At 28.5% G+C, this 17985-nt stretch overlaps 7 protein-coding genes across 8 annotated transcripts; 3 read left to right on the top strand and 4 right to left on the bottom strand.

The window, feature by feature from the left end:
• Nucleotides 1–24: 24 nt before the first annotated feature.
• OCT59_029661 (uncharacterized protein) lies at nt 25–6778 on the bottom strand. Its single transcript, XM_066145428.1, has 30 exons — nt 6686–6778; nt 6507–6582; nt 6377–6415; nt 6203–6270; nt 5934–6005; nt 5726–5805; nt 5568–5646; nt 5364–5481; nt 5100–5275; nt 4935–5015; nt 4694–4858; nt 4498–4619; nt 4277–4421; nt 4034–4206; nt 3852–3951; nt 3640–3779; nt 3363–3567; nt 3203–3290; nt 2984–3133; nt 2736–2887; nt 2456–2647; nt 2223–2394; nt 2069–2139; nt 1803–1979; nt 1584–1727; nt 1362–1514; nt 1208–1288; nt 958–1135; nt 719–879; nt 25–647 (listed from the first exon to the last, which is right to left on the bottom strand). Exons 1-30 carry the CDS (start codon nt 6698–6700, stop codon nt 633–635), a joined length of 3588 nt encoding a protein of 1195 aa, XP_065994807.1. The 5' UTR covers nt 6701–6778; the 3' UTR covers nt 25–632.
• Nucleotides 6779–6868: 90 nt separating this feature from the next.
• Nucleotides 6869–7639, bottom strand: OCT59_029660 (uncharacterized protein). Its single transcript, XM_025318688.2, has 3 exons — nt 7568–7639; nt 7233–7492; nt 6869–7157 (listed from the first exon to the last, which is right to left on the bottom strand). The coding sequence occupies exons 1-3, from the start codon at nt 7592–7594 to the stop codon at nt 7079–7081; spliced, it is 366 nt and encodes a 121-aa protein (XP_025175564.1). The 5' UTR covers nt 7595–7639; the 3' UTR covers nt 6869–7078.
• Nucleotides 7640–7780: 141 nt separating this feature from the next.
• OCT59_029659 (uncharacterized protein) lies at nt 7781–8352 on the top strand. Its single transcript, XM_025318689.2, has 3 exons — nt 7781–7936; nt 8006–8088; nt 8161–8352. The coding sequence occupies exons 1-3, from the start codon at nt 7841–7843 to the stop codon at nt 8213–8215; spliced, it is 234 nt and encodes a 77-aa protein (XP_025175565.1). The 5' UTR covers nt 7781–7840; the 3' UTR covers nt 8216–8352.
• A 602-nt stretch (nt 8353–8954) lies between these two features.
• Nucleotides 8955–10203, top strand: OCT59_029658 (uncharacterized protein). The gene is made up of 4 exons (XM_025315702.2): nt 8955–9010; nt 9084–9295; nt 9371–9845; nt 9920–10203. The coding sequence occupies exons 1-4, from the start codon at nt 8972–8974 to the stop codon at nt 10067–10069; spliced, it is 876 nt and encodes a 291-aa protein (XP_025182404.1). The 5' UTR covers nt 8955–8971; the 3' UTR covers nt 10070–10203.
• A 721-nt stretch (nt 10204–10924) lies between these two features.
• OCT59_029657 (uncharacterized protein) lies at nt 10925–12802 on the top strand (the record flags this gene model as incomplete). Its single annotated transcript, XM_066145394.1, has 10 exons — nt 10925–11005; nt 11068–11113; nt 11183–11272; nt 11353–11381; nt 11457–11551; nt 11626–11898; nt 11977–12514; nt 12592–12639; nt 12703–12720; nt 12791–12802. The coding sequence occupies 10 exons, from the start codon at nt 10925–10927 to the stop codon at nt 12800–12802; spliced, it is 1230 nt and encodes a 409-aa protein (XP_065994806.1).
• Nucleotides 12803–12967: 165 nt separating this feature from the next.
• Nucleotides 12968–14570, bottom strand: OCT59_029656 (uncharacterized protein). The gene is made up of 3 exons (XM_025315700.2): nt 14402–14570; nt 14284–14320; nt 12968–14213 (listed from the first exon to the last, which is right to left on the bottom strand). The coding sequence occupies exons 1-3, from the start codon at nt 14461–14463 to the stop codon at nt 14007–14009; spliced, it is 306 nt and encodes a 101-aa protein (XP_025182402.1). The 5' UTR covers nt 14464–14570; the 3' UTR covers nt 12968–14006.
• Nucleotides 14571–14796: 226 nt separating this feature from the next.
• On the bottom strand, nt 14797–16959 carry OCT59_029655 (uncharacterized protein). Of its 2 annotated transcripts, none has more exons than XM_066145378.1 (4): nt 16122–16959; nt 15925–16047; nt 15540–15860; nt 14797–15453 (listed from the first exon to the last, which is right to left on the bottom strand). In XM_066145378.1, exons 1-4 carry the CDS (start codon nt 16722–16724, stop codon nt 15424–15426), a joined length of 1077 nt encoding a protein of 358 aa, XP_065994805.1. In that variant the 5' UTR covers nt 16725–16959; the 3' UTR covers nt 14797–15423. The 2 variants fall into 2 exon arrangements, with proteins under 2 accessions (XP_065994805.1, XP_025175569.1); XM_025318693.2 differs by having other exon boundaries at nt 15544–15860.
• Nucleotides 16960–17985: the final 1026 nt, after the last annotated feature.

Below are 17985 nucleotides of genomic sequence, written 5' to 3'. Positions count from 1 at the left end.
AAATTATGGCATTTCATCGAATTTTCCTAATTATCATGCTTGGTTGTAATTTTTTATTAATTAATATTTTTTAGATTTTAAATAGAAATAGGAAAAGGTTCATTATAATTTATTCCCAATTTTAAAATCTATTTACCCTGTATTATTACAATACTATACTGCTCTATTTTAAAAGATTCAGATATAATAGGTATAATAATACATATTAAATTTTGGCTATGAAATACTATTTCTATCTAGACTAAATGATATTAACTGTATTAGCTATTCTCAAATGAAATATGTAACAAGTAAAAAGGGTATACTTTTAATAATGACCCATTTGTTTCTCATTTAAAATGTAAAATGATCCAGTCTTTTTTCTTCATAGGAGAATAAAATGGTAATTTAAAAATACAAATTTAATAGGCAATGATCACACAATCAACTACCAACCAAAGATTAAAACTTGCTGATAGTTAAAGTTGGCAGATCCTGAAATTAAGTCATTACTTTCATAAAAATCTGAATTATACTAATTTAAGCGCAAATATATCACATATGTAAAGTAAATTCATATGTTATATCATTTTTGAAAGTTCCTATTAAAATAATAATATGATTATATTTTATTTTGAATTTTGTATTCACAATTATTGTGGTTGTTCCTATAAGAGATTCAAAGAATTATTGATTAATAAATATTCAAATCCGGGCAACTATTAAATTTAAAGCTTACTTGTGTGATGAAATTAAGTGCATCATCTTTGCTTATAGCACTAACACGTGACACTTTATTCGAAAATGTCACCCCGTAAAATTTATCAGCATTAGCCAACATTTCCGGGCGAAAGGTAGTAGTAATGAATTGTCCATTATCGCATAATTCATGTATCATGGCTGTTTTAAATAAAATTTTTTGTAAATAAATCTCGATGAAAAGCTAAATTAAAACACATTTCAAATTTTGTTAATTACATGCAACAGCGGTACGATATTGCGCGTCAAGAGCAGCATCAATTTCATCGAATAAATAAAAGGGTGCTGGATCACATTGCTGAATTGCAAATATTAGCGTAAGGGCGACTAATGATTTTTGACCGCCTGATAATTGTTGCATACGTAACCCTTCATCGGTTTTACTATTAAATGAAACCTTTAAATTGATAGTAAATTAACAATTATTATTAGGAAAAAACCATATCCGATAATGAATATGATCCAATACCTTAATCGCAACACCTGTATAGTTATCGACTACAGATCCTTCATGATCGTTATCGTCGTCATCATCCTCTTCTTCTGAATCCTGATCAAGAAAAAATAAATATTAAACATGTAATTAATTAATTTAAATGCAAAAATAAAAGAAAATTTAATACCCTATCAATTCTTCTTTGCATAATTAATTGTCCACGTCCAGCGGGAACTAATTTCTCGAAGACTTCAGAAAAATATTTCGCTACTTGTTTAAATGTTCGTTCAATTGCCTCATCTTTTCTTTGATCCAATACGGTAATCAATTCATTAATTGCCTAAATAAAATATTACTTGATTAATAGAGTTTTATAATTGATAAAAAAATAAATTTCTCATTTATTTACCCTTTTCGATTGATCTAACTCGTCCTTCCTTTTAGTGAGGGTATCCCTCTGTTTGGTGAAATTATTATATTGTTCAAACGCTTTTTTATTGACATGACTATATTTCTTTAGTCCTTCATTTACTTTATGTAGTTGTTTTAATAGCTAAGTTCAACATAAATTAAATAAGTTTATGTCGTATATATAATACATAAGGATAGGGTTATAGTTGGCTCAAACCTTTGTGGGGTCGGTATTCTCGTATTTTTTGAACGCTTCGTCTGGTAATGCACCAAGTTCACGAATATTCTTCGTACATTCTTCCTTCTTTTGTAATATTAATTTTCTTTTCGAAAGAAACTTGTCAACATTCTTTTGTTGTCGTTCAAGCTTTTGTTGACGTTCAATCTGTTCGGACTAAAAGAGTGAATAGTAATATTTAAAAAAGTTAAAAAGCCTAGCCTCCTTTTAATTTAACTTTAGATATGATAATAAAACAATTATACTTTTAACTTTTCTAACTCTGAACTCTTTTCACTTAAAACAGTGGATGAATTCTGTAATTCTGTCTCGATTTCTATAATAAATAGTACCACTGTGTTAAAATCGAATAATTGAAATTGATTATATATAGATGAGAGTATAATAAACATTACTAACCATCTGCTCGTTCCGACATATCTTGAATTAGTTTCTCTAATTCGTCTTTTGTATTATGTATTTGATCGTCATCAGTCGTGGCCAAACTCTCAATATGGATCAAGAGTTCTTCACGTCGCCTTTTCAAATTCGCGTTAAGTTCATTTTCTAACACGTTCTTACGCGCTTCAAGCTACATTTATATAAATTAATAAATTAATCCAAACAAATATCCACCAATTCACTTTACATACCTCAGATCTTGAAGTGGAAAAGTTTGACAACCGTTCCCGCATTTGCTCTATTTTAGTGATCAACTCCTCGAGTCTCCTTTGCTCTTGCGAGGTTAGAGTCTGTGTAAGTTCCGTACTCATTTCCATTTGATGCGCTTCTTTCTGCGCTTTAAGCATCTTAATATTACTATGAAGATTTATAAGAGACCTTTCCTTTGAAAGGAAAAAAAAAATTTTTTTATGAATTGTTTTAAAAACAAAAAACAAACAAACAAACAAACAAAAGCTAGATAATAAATACTTTGCTAGCCTTAGATTCTTTCAAATTTGTTTCTTCTTTCATTTTTGAATTAAGATCGAACAAGAGAGGGTCTCGACTATCCTGAACTTGTCGACGTCTGGCTTCAATGAGCTGCATTTGGCTCAGTATATGAGTAATCTGTTGATCTAGGCGTATTTAAAGATAAGACTTAAGGATGCAATAAACAAAATTGTATAATAAATAAATTTATTCTAAATTATTATAACTATTTGAATTTTAAAGGATATGAGTTATTTCGTTCTTCACATCTTTTGCACGATTATCAAGATCTTGGTATTCCTTTCTCCATTTTTTCAAATTTGTTGCGGCCTCTAAACGTCTTCGACGAACATCAAGATAACCACCAGTAAGAGCACCCTTTCGATCAACACGATCGCCTAAAAATTTATTGAAATTGATCTCGTTACATGATGAATTAGAACTTTACAACATAAAAAAAAGCTTACCATCTAACGTAATTCCATCCAAATCATGAGATTTTGCTAAGGTTGCCGCGACATTTAAATCGACACAAATTACCGATCGACCAAATACCTACCCGCAAGAAATAAATTATTGACACTATATATAACTTTCATGAATTTAGATTAACGCACTTTAATTTACCTGCTCAATTGCTTTGGTATATGCTTTATCAAATTTGAGCACGTTCATCATAGGTATCACTTTATCGTTGGATTCTGGATATTCTAAAGTCTTTGTTCTCAACCGATTTAAAGGCATAAATGTGACACGTCCACTTTGTTCGCGATTTAATACATCTAATACTTTAGTTGCGGTATCATCCGTATCTACAACTACATGAAATAAACTATAAAAGTAATATTTTCAATATTAAATTGAATACAAAAAAAAAGTATTTCTTTCAATAAGATTATAAAACCTTTGTCCTGCCGTGACTTCTACTGCCGTCCATTTATTTGGATCTGTACAATCAACCAATTCATAAAGTGGTCCAAGTACGCCTTTTATACGATATTGCTCAACTATTCTTTTTACAGCGTTTAGACCATTATTGGTTTTCTTTAAAGTGTGAAAAAATAAATCATTAAAATTTATTTAATTTATATTTGAAATTTAATTTAACGAAAATACCTTGTCCATAGAACTAGCTAAAGCCCTCTCGTTGCTTTTCCACTGTTCACGTGCATTTATTAACTTTGTATCTAGCTGTGCATCTTCTCTCCATAGTTCTCTTTATCAAATAAAGAAATGACCGAATTAATGTCAATATAAAGAATTTGCTATAATTACTATGAATTAAGATAAATACAAACTTTCTTTGATCTGTAAGTTTATCTCTTTGAGCTTTCAGCTCATTATATTGATTATTCATTTCTTCAAGGTTCACTTTTCTCTGTTCCAACTTATTTCGAGTATTCTGTATTTCCCCAGAAACTCTTTCAATGCTTTGTGTTAAATTGTTTATTTGAGATTCTAAGTCATTAGCCTGATTAAATAGTACAAATTATGATTAATTAATTACATAAATAGAGAAATAATCTATTTAATTTACTTACCTGTTGTTGTTGGGCCATCACTGTTCGATCAATTTCCTGTATTTCTTTCCCTAACCACGCGTCCCTCTCTCCACGATCTCTAAATTGAGAGCTACGACCTTGTTTGGCGTAAAGAGCTTGACGCTTCAATTCAGCATCTTCTAACCTTAAGAATAATTAATTAAAAATCAGAAAGAATTATATATTTAAATATATTTATGCATTTAAACATTTTAACTTACTCCTCTTTTAACTGAGCTTCCTGGTTAACTTCACTTATATACGATGGTATTATTTGCTCTAATTCAGCTTCTTTTTTCCGAATGTCCGTCTCAATAGCTCTAAGTTCGTTTTCTCTTCTTTTCTAATTTTATTAAAAATTTTGATTTAGTACCAATTACGTTTTGATTACTATTAAATAGCATTTATTGCTCATACTTTTGTTTCTCTATTTTGTTTATCTGTGTCCTCCATGTCCTTTAAAGCTAATTCTATTTGTGCATGAGCTTTAATTTGTTCTTGCACGTCTTCATCAAGTTCTCTTTTCTCAACATTAAGAAGATCAATCTTTCCTTGAAGTTCTGCAATTTCGAGTTCAATTTTCTTTAGAAAAAACATTATATGTTAAAACACTGCTTTATTATAATAGAACTTTTTTCAGTTAATATATAAAACTTACAGTAATTCTTTCTGCATCATCCTTAAATAATTTATTTTGTTGGTTTGAGCCATGAACCCCTTTTTCACGTAATTCGTCCATCTAAATAAGTTAATAAAAAACTTTAGCTTTTTATACTTTAACGGTAACAATCTTAAAAAAACGTAATAAAAAAAAACTTAAGACCTCATTTAATTGTCGCTTCAAATCTAATTGCTCCCGATGATATATTGCATATTCCAAACATCTTCTTTCACGATCCATATCCTGAAAGTTTTTTAATTCCTCTTTTTCTTCTTCAAGTTCTTCAAGACGTTCCTCAATGTAATTAAGGAGCTCTTCAATCTTGGATCGCTTAGAATCTTTTTACATACCAAGACGATTGATTCGTTATTATTTGATCCCAAATATATACTACTAGGATCGAGAAATTGATATATTAAATATTACCAGTTTCTTCAATAATCTTTTTACTTTCTTGTCTACGTTGCTCATACACACGAGTACCAGCAACTTCTTTTAATAATTGTAAGCGTTCCGGATCTTTTGCATTCGTTAACGCAGTAATCTAAATTATAGTATAAGTCCTTAATTAATCATCACTTTCATTCTATATACTTTACTTAATAAATAAAATGATAAGAAGTACCATACCCTCCCTTGCGGTACAATATAATAAGGATTCGAACGTGAAAATCCAGCACTCTCAAGTAAATTCATTACATCTGTTTTTCTGTAAATATAAGATACATTTTTTTTTAGTTATACTACAGATAATACATCTCATTTCATTTTTAACCTCAGAGACATACGTTGCACTTTTCTTATCTAATGAATATTCGTCTTTTTTCAATCCTATTGTACGACGCAAGACCACTTCATCTTTGCCAGTCTATCAAGAAAAAGTAACATTACAAGCAAGAAAATTTTGTATTAATTAGTAATTATGTCATACCTATCCTTAAAAAAAAATGATAAGCAAAAGAAAAAAGTAAAATAAAAATAAAGAAAATCACGAACAGGGAAACGATTGTCACTATTATCAAATATAATCTCAACATAAGCAGACATGGTAGCAGGACCGGTTCCTTCCTATATACAGTCAGTAAATCCATTATTTATGAGATAGCCATTATGAACCGAAAGTAGAATGAAATTCAAAAGCAATTTTTAATTTATATGGTATCGTTTAATTGTGATTGTTTTTTAATCAATTTTAAAAATTTTTTATTAGTAAAATTCGAAAATAAATTAAATATATTAAACATATTAAACATTAAAAAACCCACATGAAGGAGAGCTTGCCGCTCCTCGCGACCCATATTTGTGTATGCATCACTTAAAACGAATCGAATTGCTTAAAGAATTGATTTTTTAAAAAAAAGATATCACAAGTTAATATATTGATATCTGATATTAAATAAGAAAATTTGTTAAACCAAAAAGTTAATAATATATTTCACCGGCAAAAAAGTTGCTTTTTCCAGATCCGTTTCTACCAACTATATTTACAAAATAATGATAGCAATTATTCATTTTATTAAAAGTTACTGACCATACACGCGTCACGATTTAAATATAAAACTAGCATACCGACGACATTATGTCTAGGACTAAAAGGTTCAATAATAGTTTGATCTTTATAAGATTTAAAACCTTGTATAATAATCTAAATTAAAAAATTTAAGTTAACTATAACTACTACAGAATTACCTTCTCTTATAAAACTTTAACGCAAAATCCAGCTTATTTGAGCTAATTCAAAAGTATACCTGCTTGATATGCATGATAAATTGATTCTGGTGACTTTCCTAAAGAGCTTATGCGCGTTCGCGTTTGGTTTCGTAATATAATTACAAGCCACCAAGAATAAAGACTAATATTTAGTTGTTTAAAAGTACCCGCTTTCACAATAATACAAGATTATCACGTGACTTTATAGTAAAATAAGGCATAATAACTTAATCAAGCACCAAAAATATATATTTATTTTAATTATAAAATTTATCAACTAAATGATATTCTATGACAATAAATTTCTAATTTTTTCTAATCTCAGTTTTTACTTCTATAATTTCAATAAATTAACAAATTAATAAATTAGTATATCTAAAGGCAATATGTATTATATAAAAAAAAGAATTACAAATTATGTAGTTAATTATTTAACCCATTTTATATGAAAAGTCTTGATTGAAAATACTCTTGTTAGGATCTTGTTTTAAACGTTCATCCTTAATCATTCTGTATATAAAGAAATAGATAATGAGTTATATAATAATTTAGCATAAAAAATTTTTTTAAAGAAAAATCTCTAACCTGTTATCCTTCCTTGGATCTTCACCCTCGACTCCAATTCCGAATGACGGAGTCTTTGCATCCAACACATAATGATTATCACAATGAGGGCAATATTCATCAGTTTCATCAAAGTTTTCCATATCCTTGCGGAAACATTTTTTGCATTTTTTGCAAGCAAAGACCATCTCGAGAGTTTTACTTAGTTGATGATCTGATACTTCCGCGTGGCAATCGGCACAATCAAACCAACGTTGACAGCATTGCGCACGAATCGAAACCTTGTTAAAAGTATACTTAACGTTATTAAATAGATCTTTAAAGTAAAATAAAGAAACTAACTACACTCTATATACCTGAGCGTTGAGTATATGTTTGCACATCTTATAAAATACTAAATTATTAAGCTTTATTTCTTCTACTCAAACAAAATTTATAGTTTTTTACAGACCAATACAGATTAATGCAATTATGCAGATCAATTTTTGAGACTAACTTAATTCGAGTTTGGAAATGCATGAATGCATCATTATGATGAAAATGATTGATTATGGAGGTTATGACAAATTAGTGTATATAAGAATTTCTCTTCGACTCGTATTTTCACTAAAAAAAAAATATTTAAAAAAATGACGGATAAATCTATTGAAGAGTGGAAAACTCAATTGGTTGGCAAGAAATTCGTACTTGATAATGTGTCAGTTGCATCTGAAGAACAAGATAAGGTAAATATATAAAAACTAAAAATCTAAAAAATTTAAAAATTTCTCATTTATTTAATACTTTAATAATAGGTTGTTCGTAAAACCGATTTACCTGCTGGACATAGAGTTATTCCTCCAAGTGCCCTTGTAACCATGGATTTTAAACCAGAAAGGTATATATATAAAGAATGTATCCAAAATAAATAGTTTATTTTTTATTTATTTGTTTGTGTTATTTATTTTAGGTTGAATGTTTATATCGACACTTCAAGTACGATTACTAATGTGAAATTTGGCTAATATATATTATTTATGGGGACAGATTTTAAAATTAAAAAAATTACTTATGTCCTTCAATAGTAATATTAATATTAATGAATATTTCAAATATGAAATAAATCAATAAATGTTTATTTATTTTTTAAATTCATAAATTATATGATAGTATGGAATAATATTATTGATCTCACGTTTTAATTATATATTAACTAAAACATTGCTATAAGAAATGTCATTATCTGGTTATTCTTTTGATCTTTTTATTATAATTCTACACAAAATTTCCATCTCTCTTCTTCAGCAGTTAATTAATAATATGGAGTAAACGTTATTATTATTAATTATAATTTTATCTTTGAGCGCACGTGGACATTTGAGAATGGTAAAAAAATTTTCATCGATTTGTTGAAATTTGTATAATAAAATAAAATGTATTTAGAGGAATCAGAAAATGCTAGCAAAATTTACAAATAACACAAAGGCAGTGAGAAAGTTCGAAAAAATATTTTACGAAATGCGTACCAATATAAATATGAATATGTATAAATTTTGTAATTACAAAATAATTCTAAAAAATTAAATTCCTTACATCAAATTTGTTTAATAATCACGTGACAAATAAATCCCATTTGTCATTAATGTTTATTATTAAAAGATGACTAATCAATAATTTATAATATAATTTCTAATCGTAAAATATTTAGCGATCGACATTTTAATTTTTATATAAAAATGCAAAGATTCCAATTCTTTTAAAATTACATTAAAAAAAAAAAAATGGCAGCTAGAAATATTACAAGATCATTTTTTGCAAAGGTAGATAATATTGATAGAGAAGATAGCTGATAGGATTAGATTTCGTTACTAACTTCTTAAGTTTTAATTTTAGACTCGATCTGAAGGAGCTGGTGCAACGGTTCGAAGATGTTTAGGTGGATCAAGTACTTTAGATCCATTTTTGTTGTGTGATATATTTGAAGTTACTCCGCCAGCCGGATTTCCGGATCATCCCCATCGAGGATTCGAAACTGTTACTTATCTATTAGAAGGTGCAATTGCACATGAAGATTTTGGCGGAAATAAAGGGTTAATTGGACCCGGGTACATAAATTTTTTTTTAATTATTGTTAAAAAAAATCTATTTATATTCATTTTTTTTTTACTATCATATTATAGTGACGTGCAATGGATGACAGCAGGTCGTGGTATTGTTCATGCTGAAATGCCTGCCTCAAATATGCCTTCTCGCGGTATTCAACTTTGGATCAACTTGTCACGAGAACATAAAATGATTGAACCTGCGTATCAAGATTTAAAGGATTATGATATTCCAAGAGCAAAACCTGAACCTGGAATTGAAGTAAAAATTATTGCGGGAGAAAGCTTTGGAGTAAAAAGTTCAGTATTTACAAGAACTCCTACAATGATTATGGATTTTAAACTTGAAAAAGGAAAAAAGATTATACAAAAAATTCCAAAAGATCATCAAGGATTTATATATGTTTTAAATGGGATTGGTTATTTTGGTGGAAATCAATTTAAGGGCGAAGAACATAGTGCATTATTTTTAGATGATAATGGAGATCATATTTCTGTAGAAGCAAAAGATGGAGATTTGAGATTTGTACTGTTTACGGGAAAACCATTGAAGGTAAATATTTTTAAAAAAAAGTTTTTTTTTAGAATTTACAAGAATTTACAAAATCATTTCCCCCTCCCACTTAGGAACCTATAGTAAATTATGGACCTTTCGTGATGAACTCGGAAGAAGAAATATTTCAAACAATGTTTGATTATGATAAAAATACAAATGGCTTTGAAAGAGCAAAAAACTGGCGTTCATCAATTGCCAATGGTGTGACAGAATTATTGTAATATATTTAAATTACACTACTATTACTATTAGGGTTGTTACTTATTGTATTTATCATTTTCCTTTTTTAATGTTAAAAAAAGGAGTTCATACAAAATTTAATATTTAATATAAACGAATGATTTTTTTTTAGTAACTATTGTACGTTGTAACGTTCTATATGAACATCTGAATTTTTTAATCGGTTACATTAAAAACCATGACCAATAAATTTTTTGACATAATGATCAACGAACAAATTTTTATGCCAAAAAAACGTAGGTCGAGACCGTCGAGAGTAGACAAAAAAGTAAAAATTAATTGATCGTCATCATCTCAAAATTATTTTTTGTGATTCAAGTGCTAACCGATCTAACCGATCTACGTAACATTAGGCCGTTTAGAGGCAATTTGTTTAATCATATGCAATAACGAGTTAATTTATTTGTTTTTATGCCAAGGATTAAAAAAAAAAAATAATTTGAGTATAATAATAACTCTATATAAATATTGTTTTCAGTTATTTTCACGTGTGTACAAGAATACATATGCAATAAGAACGAAACTTTAACTTAAAACGATCATCTTATTCATTAATTTTTAAAGTTTTGGGTACGATGGGCATTATGATGCAATTTTGCTCGTAAATAAGAATGACAGATTTGGTAGCCCCCCAATAAACGGTTAATTTTGATGGACATTCTATAAATTCATTCCATATGGAATGTGATTCGCAAAATCTACGCACACAATTTAGGATTGGTGGGCCTTCAGATCGGATCAAAATTTAAAAAATAAGTAAAAATTTATAAATATGTTAAAAAATTTTTATTTTATTTTTTCTTCAGTGTCTTTTTTATCGGACCAAATTTATCAATATGACGAATAATTTTGATATAAAATTACAAACTACGTCATCAAAAGAGCTTATATACAAATATAAGCAAACGGCATTAAAGGTGTGATGAAAAAGATTTTTACTTTTATTATAGAGCTTCATTGATATCGGTATTTATTTCAGGACATTGGAATCGTGACTACCTTGATAATGGCTTTTAGAACTCTTGGTAAATATACATGTGAATCCGAAAAAAATTTGATCGGCTTTTAATTCTTTATGATTTCTTCATCAAAAGGTGTGATTTATGGAGATATTGGTACATCCCCTTTATACGTGTATACGGCAATTTTTCCAGATGTACCTAATGATAACCGTGACATCGTTGGTATGTATTATTTGATTTTCTTGTTCTATTGAAAATAAATTATATTTCTTTATTTATTATTTATATCGATTGACCTTTAGGTGCTTGTTCTCTGATTATTTGGTCATTGGTATGATTCACGACAGATATATTTCAATACTTTTGCTATTTGAAGGAAATTTTATTAATTCATAAAATCGTTTAGACTATCATTCCCATGATCAAGTATATTTTTATCGTTTTGAGAGCAGATGATAATGGACAGGGTGGTACTTTTGCTCTTTATTCCTTGTTGTTTAGGTAAGAAAATTTCGTTTAAATATAAATATTTATCTAATCTTACGAGTTATTTATTGTATAATTACCATTAAAAGAAATTCAGGTCTAAGTGTTCACGATGAGCAAAGACCTGACGATCTTACAATCGTAAACTACGAGTCCATGTCAACTCATAGTACTAAGGAATATCAGAATTTTATAAAACGCCACAAATTTGTACAAAATTTTTTGACAATCGTCGTTTTACTTGGTGCATCATTAATCATGAGTGATGGTTTGTTAACTCCAGCTATATCTGTAATATCCGCAGTAGAGGGAATTGCAGTTGCATCTCCACCAACACATGGAGCTATTGTTTACATTAGCTGGTAAGAATTAACAGCTTTACACAAATAAATTAACGAAGGCTTAAATCAACTGACTCGTTTTTTTATAAAAATAAAAAGCGGAATTCTTATTGTATTGTTTGCGGTTCAACGATTTGGCACAAATAAAGTAGGAGGTTTATTTGCTCCAATCGTTTTCTTATGGTTCGTGGCAATCGCATCTATTGGAATATGGAATATTACGTTCGATCCAAAAATTTTGAGAGCGTTCAATCCATACTATATATTTGATTATTTTATTCGTAATAAGGGAACGGGATTCGAAGCTCTCGGTGGAGTTTTGCTATCCATAACAGGAGTTGAAGCTTTATATGCTGATTTAGGCCACTTCAATCGCGTTGCTATCCAACTTTCTTTTCCACTAATTGTTTATCCTTCTTTAGTTTTGGCTTATCTTGGGCAAGCCGCTCGTTTAACTTTGGATAATACACTTGTTTCAAACACATTTTATAATACAATACCGAACAACCCTTTTATTTATTGGGTCACTTTTGTCCTAGCAACTTTAGCGACAATCATTGCTTCTCAAGCGATGATTTCTGCCACATTCTCATTAATAAGTCAGGCAATGCAATTAGATTCTTTCCCAAGAGTCAAAGTACGTCCTTAACCGAAATGAAATCAATCGATAAATTTGTAATATTTGAATTAAAATGTTCTCTGCTTTTTTTTAAGATTGTACACACTTCAAAGAAAATTGAAGGACAAGTTTATATTCCTGAGGTAATTAATTAAGTAATTTTTGATACCAAAATTTAGTGTTGACAACAATTTTGTTTTTTACAGATTAATTACATCCTTATGGTTGCTGTTGTGATAGTTTGCTTCGCTTTCCAAGAATCCGCTAAATTAACTATCGCTTACGGTGTCGCAGTTGCTTCGGTGATGTTTATTACAACAATTCTCTTATCTATAACAATCCACGTTGTTTGGGGATTTCCGATTATAGTTTCTATTGTTTTCTTCTTGATTTTTGGTGTAATTGATATGGCATTTTTGAGTTCTACTCTTCTTAAAGTTCGTAACGGTGGTTGGTTTACATTAACATTTGGGGTAATTCTTACCAGTGTTATGTTGATTTGGAGATGGGGCACAAATCTTAAATATCAACATGAGCTCGATTCAAAGTCAACCTTTGAAAACATTTTTGCCGATCCTGATGACAAATCAGATAACGAAAAATCTATTTCAGAACTTGGAAATGATGATGAAATTATAATAAGAAATCCAGTATCTTCAATCGAACCTAAAAAACTAAAAAGTGGTGAACTTCAACTTTCAAATAATGGATATCAAGTTAGTAGATTGCCGGGAATTGGAATGTTTTATAATGGAGCAGGATATGGTGTTCCCCTTACGTTTAAACATTTTGTACATCATTTTCCTGCGGTACCAAAAATTCTCATATTCATCAGTATACGTCATCTTGCAATTCCTTTTGTTGGCGATGATGATCGTTTAATTGTGAAAAAAGTTCGTTATAACGGTTGTTATCGTATAATTGCACGTTATGGTTATATGGAAGTTGTTTCTCAAGGAGAGGAATTTATAACGAAAATGATTCAAGAAATTCGTAAAATCGATCCAAATAGTGAAGATTTATCAGAAAGCTCAAATCCTGGAAATCATGTAACTTATATCCTTGATCGACAATCTCTTCAACCTAAACCAAGTGCTTTTTATGGGAAAAAGGTTTTAATTAACTGTTACGTCTTCATGGAAAATATTTCAAGAGAATTATATGGAAATTGGAATATTCCAATTAATGATGTTGTTGATGTAGGTATGAAAATTGCTGTATGACAAAAAAAGTCATTTAAATTGACCTTAAGTAATTATGAATTAGTTGTAATATTTTTTTGTAAATTTTTATTAATTATATTAACTAAAATTAACAAATTATTTATCAAAATAAAATTTTATCATGTTTTTATGCTTCATATGTAAAAAGTTGAAAAATATTTTATTTATGTTACAAAAAAGTACGTCTAGTGTGAAAAACTATGTGGAGATAATTTGCAATTTACACCAAAAATTTATACTATAATAGACATAGATAGTTGTTGCTATTGGCTTTTGCTATTACGAAATTAAGAGTTGGTTGCACGATGAAGAATTTCAAATTCTTCCGGCTTCACAACTTGTATTTTTCCGGTTTCTCTGTTAGTCTCTGCAGCTTTCGTGTCTTGAACTTTTTCTTTATTGTACTTGGGTGTTTCTTCTTTAAATTCATAATGTTCATCCAGTTCTGCGAGTACATCGGTGGGTTTTCCCCAGTTATGAGGACCTCCTCCTTCCTGTATAAAAAAAGCATAAATAATTAACATTATAAACTAAATACATGAATTCAAAAAATTAAATATAAACCTTTTTTGGATTCCCTCTTGGATCCGTTGTTCCGCTCCTAAATATATATATCAAAATTTAAATTTTGTCATAAAATAATAATGAAGCACAAATAACGCGACTAACCGCGCTTATTTACCTTTGAAGGTGGCGGTCCTTAACTAGAGCATGAGGAGTGGTACTTTGTTTTGTACGAGTCATTTTTTATTTAAAGTAAAAAATAGTAGGGTTTTTCTTCTAATTTTTACAATAAAGTGAAAACGAAGATGTGAGAGAAGGCAAAATTTCGCTCTATTTATGTTTGAATTAGGGTATGACTATCACTAAAAAATTATGCGATAAATTCATCATGAGGCGTTTTATTTGGCAAGTTTTGGTTACTAAAAATCGCTAGAATGATATCGAAACTTCTAACTTAATTTTCACGTGATTATGAAGTTCAGTATTATCAGTTATCTGTTATATCTCATATATCTCACTAAAATTGGTATAAAATTGCGGATTAAAAACTAATGCGGCGTGTAGTGCCGCTATTTAATCATCCAATTGTAAATATCGATTACGACGTTTTTATTATGTATTATAGGATGGCATTTAAAATGAAACCGTTTAATAAATATGAATAAATTTACTAGAATAATTTACATAATCAAAAAAATATACATAAGAAAATATTTGTTATATTTATCTAACGTCCAATTTCTCATACTTATTTTTTATTCCTATAAATCCGCTTTTTTATCATCATGTGACACATTGTCGATCTCTTGTCCCGGAACAACTTCACCTTGCGTTGTATCAATAATTCCTGGTTCAATTGAAAGAATATCGGCATCTCCACAGACTTGTAAAACATGTTCAGCTTTTTCAACAGTCATTTCGCCTAAAACTTTATTAATTTTCGTTATTTCGGTAGTTTTTAAAGCTGCCTGGAAATCTTCAGGTAAAGTTTTAAAAAGTTGATATTTCTTTTTTCCTTCTTCATCTGCAGCATTTTCATCTGGAACACGAACGTTAAGCGACATATTAGGATCTGTCACTTCAATTTGAATCTGTTCTACTTGTTTAGCAGGTTGAGGCTTTTGAGTTTTCTCTGCTGCCATAATTTGACAACGCTCACGAATACGGTCATAGGTTTCATTAACGTCCTTCATGAAAACTTCACGTGCTTGAGGGTTTGGTGAAGTTATCCTAACAAAAAAAATAAATAAATAAAATAAAATATTTAATTTATAAAGACATATAGTTCAACCATTTGGGTCGAAAATGGTTCAAACATACCTTTTGAAGAAAAGTGTAACACCATCTTTTCCAAGCTTTTGACAGTACTGTAATAACCACGCTTGATGTACAGCTTGTTTTGCATACTTGGCTTTTCCTTTTAATTGAGATTGGAATGCCTCTGCTAAAATTTGATCAACTATCTCTTGAGAAACGACTTCAGGATGTTTTGTGATAAATTCGAAACTCCTATCGTAATCTTTAATCATTGCGAATTCTTTCGCAAGATCTGATGTCAAAAGCTCCTCTTCCTCATCATCATCATCATCACTTTCTTCTTTTTCATCATCTTTTTCATCTACCTCAGCTTGATTTTTCTATTAAAATTTTAAATTTTATTATCAAAAATTTAAATAAAAAAAAAATTATTTGTAAATTTACCTCGTTATCATCAAGTGATTTCATTTGAGCATTGGGATTTAAGACTTCGACAACTTGTTCTTTTTTTTTTGTTTTTTTCGGTTGAGGTTTTGGTGGTTCAATTTTAGCGACTTTACTAACAGACTATAAATTATATATAAACTTTATTAGTATGTAGACAATCGGACAAAATTTTTTGATTAACAAAAATTACTTACCGACTTATCAAATCCAGTATGCATATCATCCATGGTAATTTTCTTCCTAGCTTCTCTTTCTTCTTTCTCCAATTCTTGTTTAGCTTCTTTTTGTCTTTGACTTAATTTATTACGATGTTCAATTAATTTATTTTTTAATTGTTCCCCAACTTTTTCTGGACTTTCATTTTTAACTTCATCTTGAATTCTTTCAAATAAAACACCCATCATTTGATCAAAAGTTGGATATGCAAGCTGTTCTTCTTTCTGTGAAGAATCTTCCGAAGATTCTTCATCTTTTTCATCTTTTTCATCTTTTGCTTCTTTTGCTTCGGATGCTATCTTTTTATTTGTTTCTCGTAACTTTTCAATTGTTTGTAAAAAAGTTTCAACTCCTCCCTCTATTATTTGTTGTATCATATCATCAATACGTTTAAGTAATACTACGTTGTTTGAGGTCTCAAGTTTAAGAGCTTCAATTTTTCGACGTCTTTCCTCGCGTTTTTGATGAATGTCCGCTTGTTTCCATCGAATAAAAGACGCTTTATCCACATTAGGGTGACATTCAAAGTCGTCGTCGTCACTAAGTTCAAGTTTATCCCACTTACTATAGTCAATAGGCATTTTTATTTAGACAAATGGTTATTTATTTAATATATTTGATAAAATATAAAAGAACAACTTTTTTTTAAAAAAACTTTTTTAGTATTCTTGGAAAAAATTTAAATATTTATAAATGTTAACGAACGGAGTTTTTTGAAAGATAATATTTGGGAAATTCTACTCCGGTGGTTTGGTTGTGTTAAATGAATAGCCAATAATCATTGTTTTTTTTCAACTGGCTCGCGCTGGAAACATCCAGAAAAAATATCGTGTGAACTGTGAACATTTAAGGTTGTGTGACGAAGCCTGAATCATGATCTACACTTCATTAGACTGTATAAGGAAGGTATTCACGAAAAAGGTATTATCAGTTTATCAATTAATTTAGAATGTCATATTTTGGATTAACTAGAAGAATATTTTATAATTTATAATTTATCCAAGTTTAATTAAGATTTATTAACACAGATTGATAAATATAATTTATATTAGATCTAACAAAATTATTTGTAAATCTAAATTCTTTAAAGAGAATAAAGGTTAAACGAAGGTTTTTAATTGGCCGAAAACACAGATACAAGATTTTATCCAATCAAATTTGCCAAATTTAAAATACAAAAATCAGATATTTTAAAAAAGGTTAGATTAAAATTATTTTTCTAACCTAGAAATATTATCAAACAATACTAAATGCAGATTATCTTTACCTAAAAAGATTATGTTATTTTCTAATATAACTGTTAGAGTATATATAATTGGTATAGTTTTAATTATATATAAAACCATTGTTATTTAGATTTTTTAAGAATTCTTTTTACAATAAAATTTATTTTGTAAAATTAATTTTTACTTAAATTTATTGTGTTAATTAATTTAATTGAATTTTTACTTAAATTTATTGTATTAATTAATTTAATTGAATTTTTACTTAGTAAATTTATTGTATTAATTAATTTATAAATTAAATTGAATTTTTACTTAAATTTATTGTATTAATTAATTTATAAATTAAATTGAATTTTTACTTAAATTTATTGTATTAATTTATTTATAATTAAGTTAATTTTTACTTGAATTTATTGTGTTAATTAATTTATAATTAAGTTAATTTTTACTTAAATTTATTATATTAATTAATTTATAATTAAATTAATTGAACTTTTACTTAAATTTATTATATTAATTAATTTATAATTAAGTTAATTAATTTACCGTAAAATGATAAATAGTTTAATATTTAATAAATTAGGGTTTTACATAATTTACTCAGTATTTGTAGTTT

The sequence above is a fragment of the Rhizophagus irregularis genome, chromosome 9 (assembly GCF_026210795.1).
Source record: "Rhizophagus irregularis chromosome 9, complete sequence".
In the NCBI taxonomy this organism is placed as follows: Eukaryota; Fungi; Glomeromycota; class Glomeromycetes; order Glomerales; family Glomeraceae; genus Rhizophagus; species Rhizophagus irregularis.
Note: the sequence above shows the minus strand (reverse complement) of the source record. Positions and strands in the feature narration are given on the sequence as shown.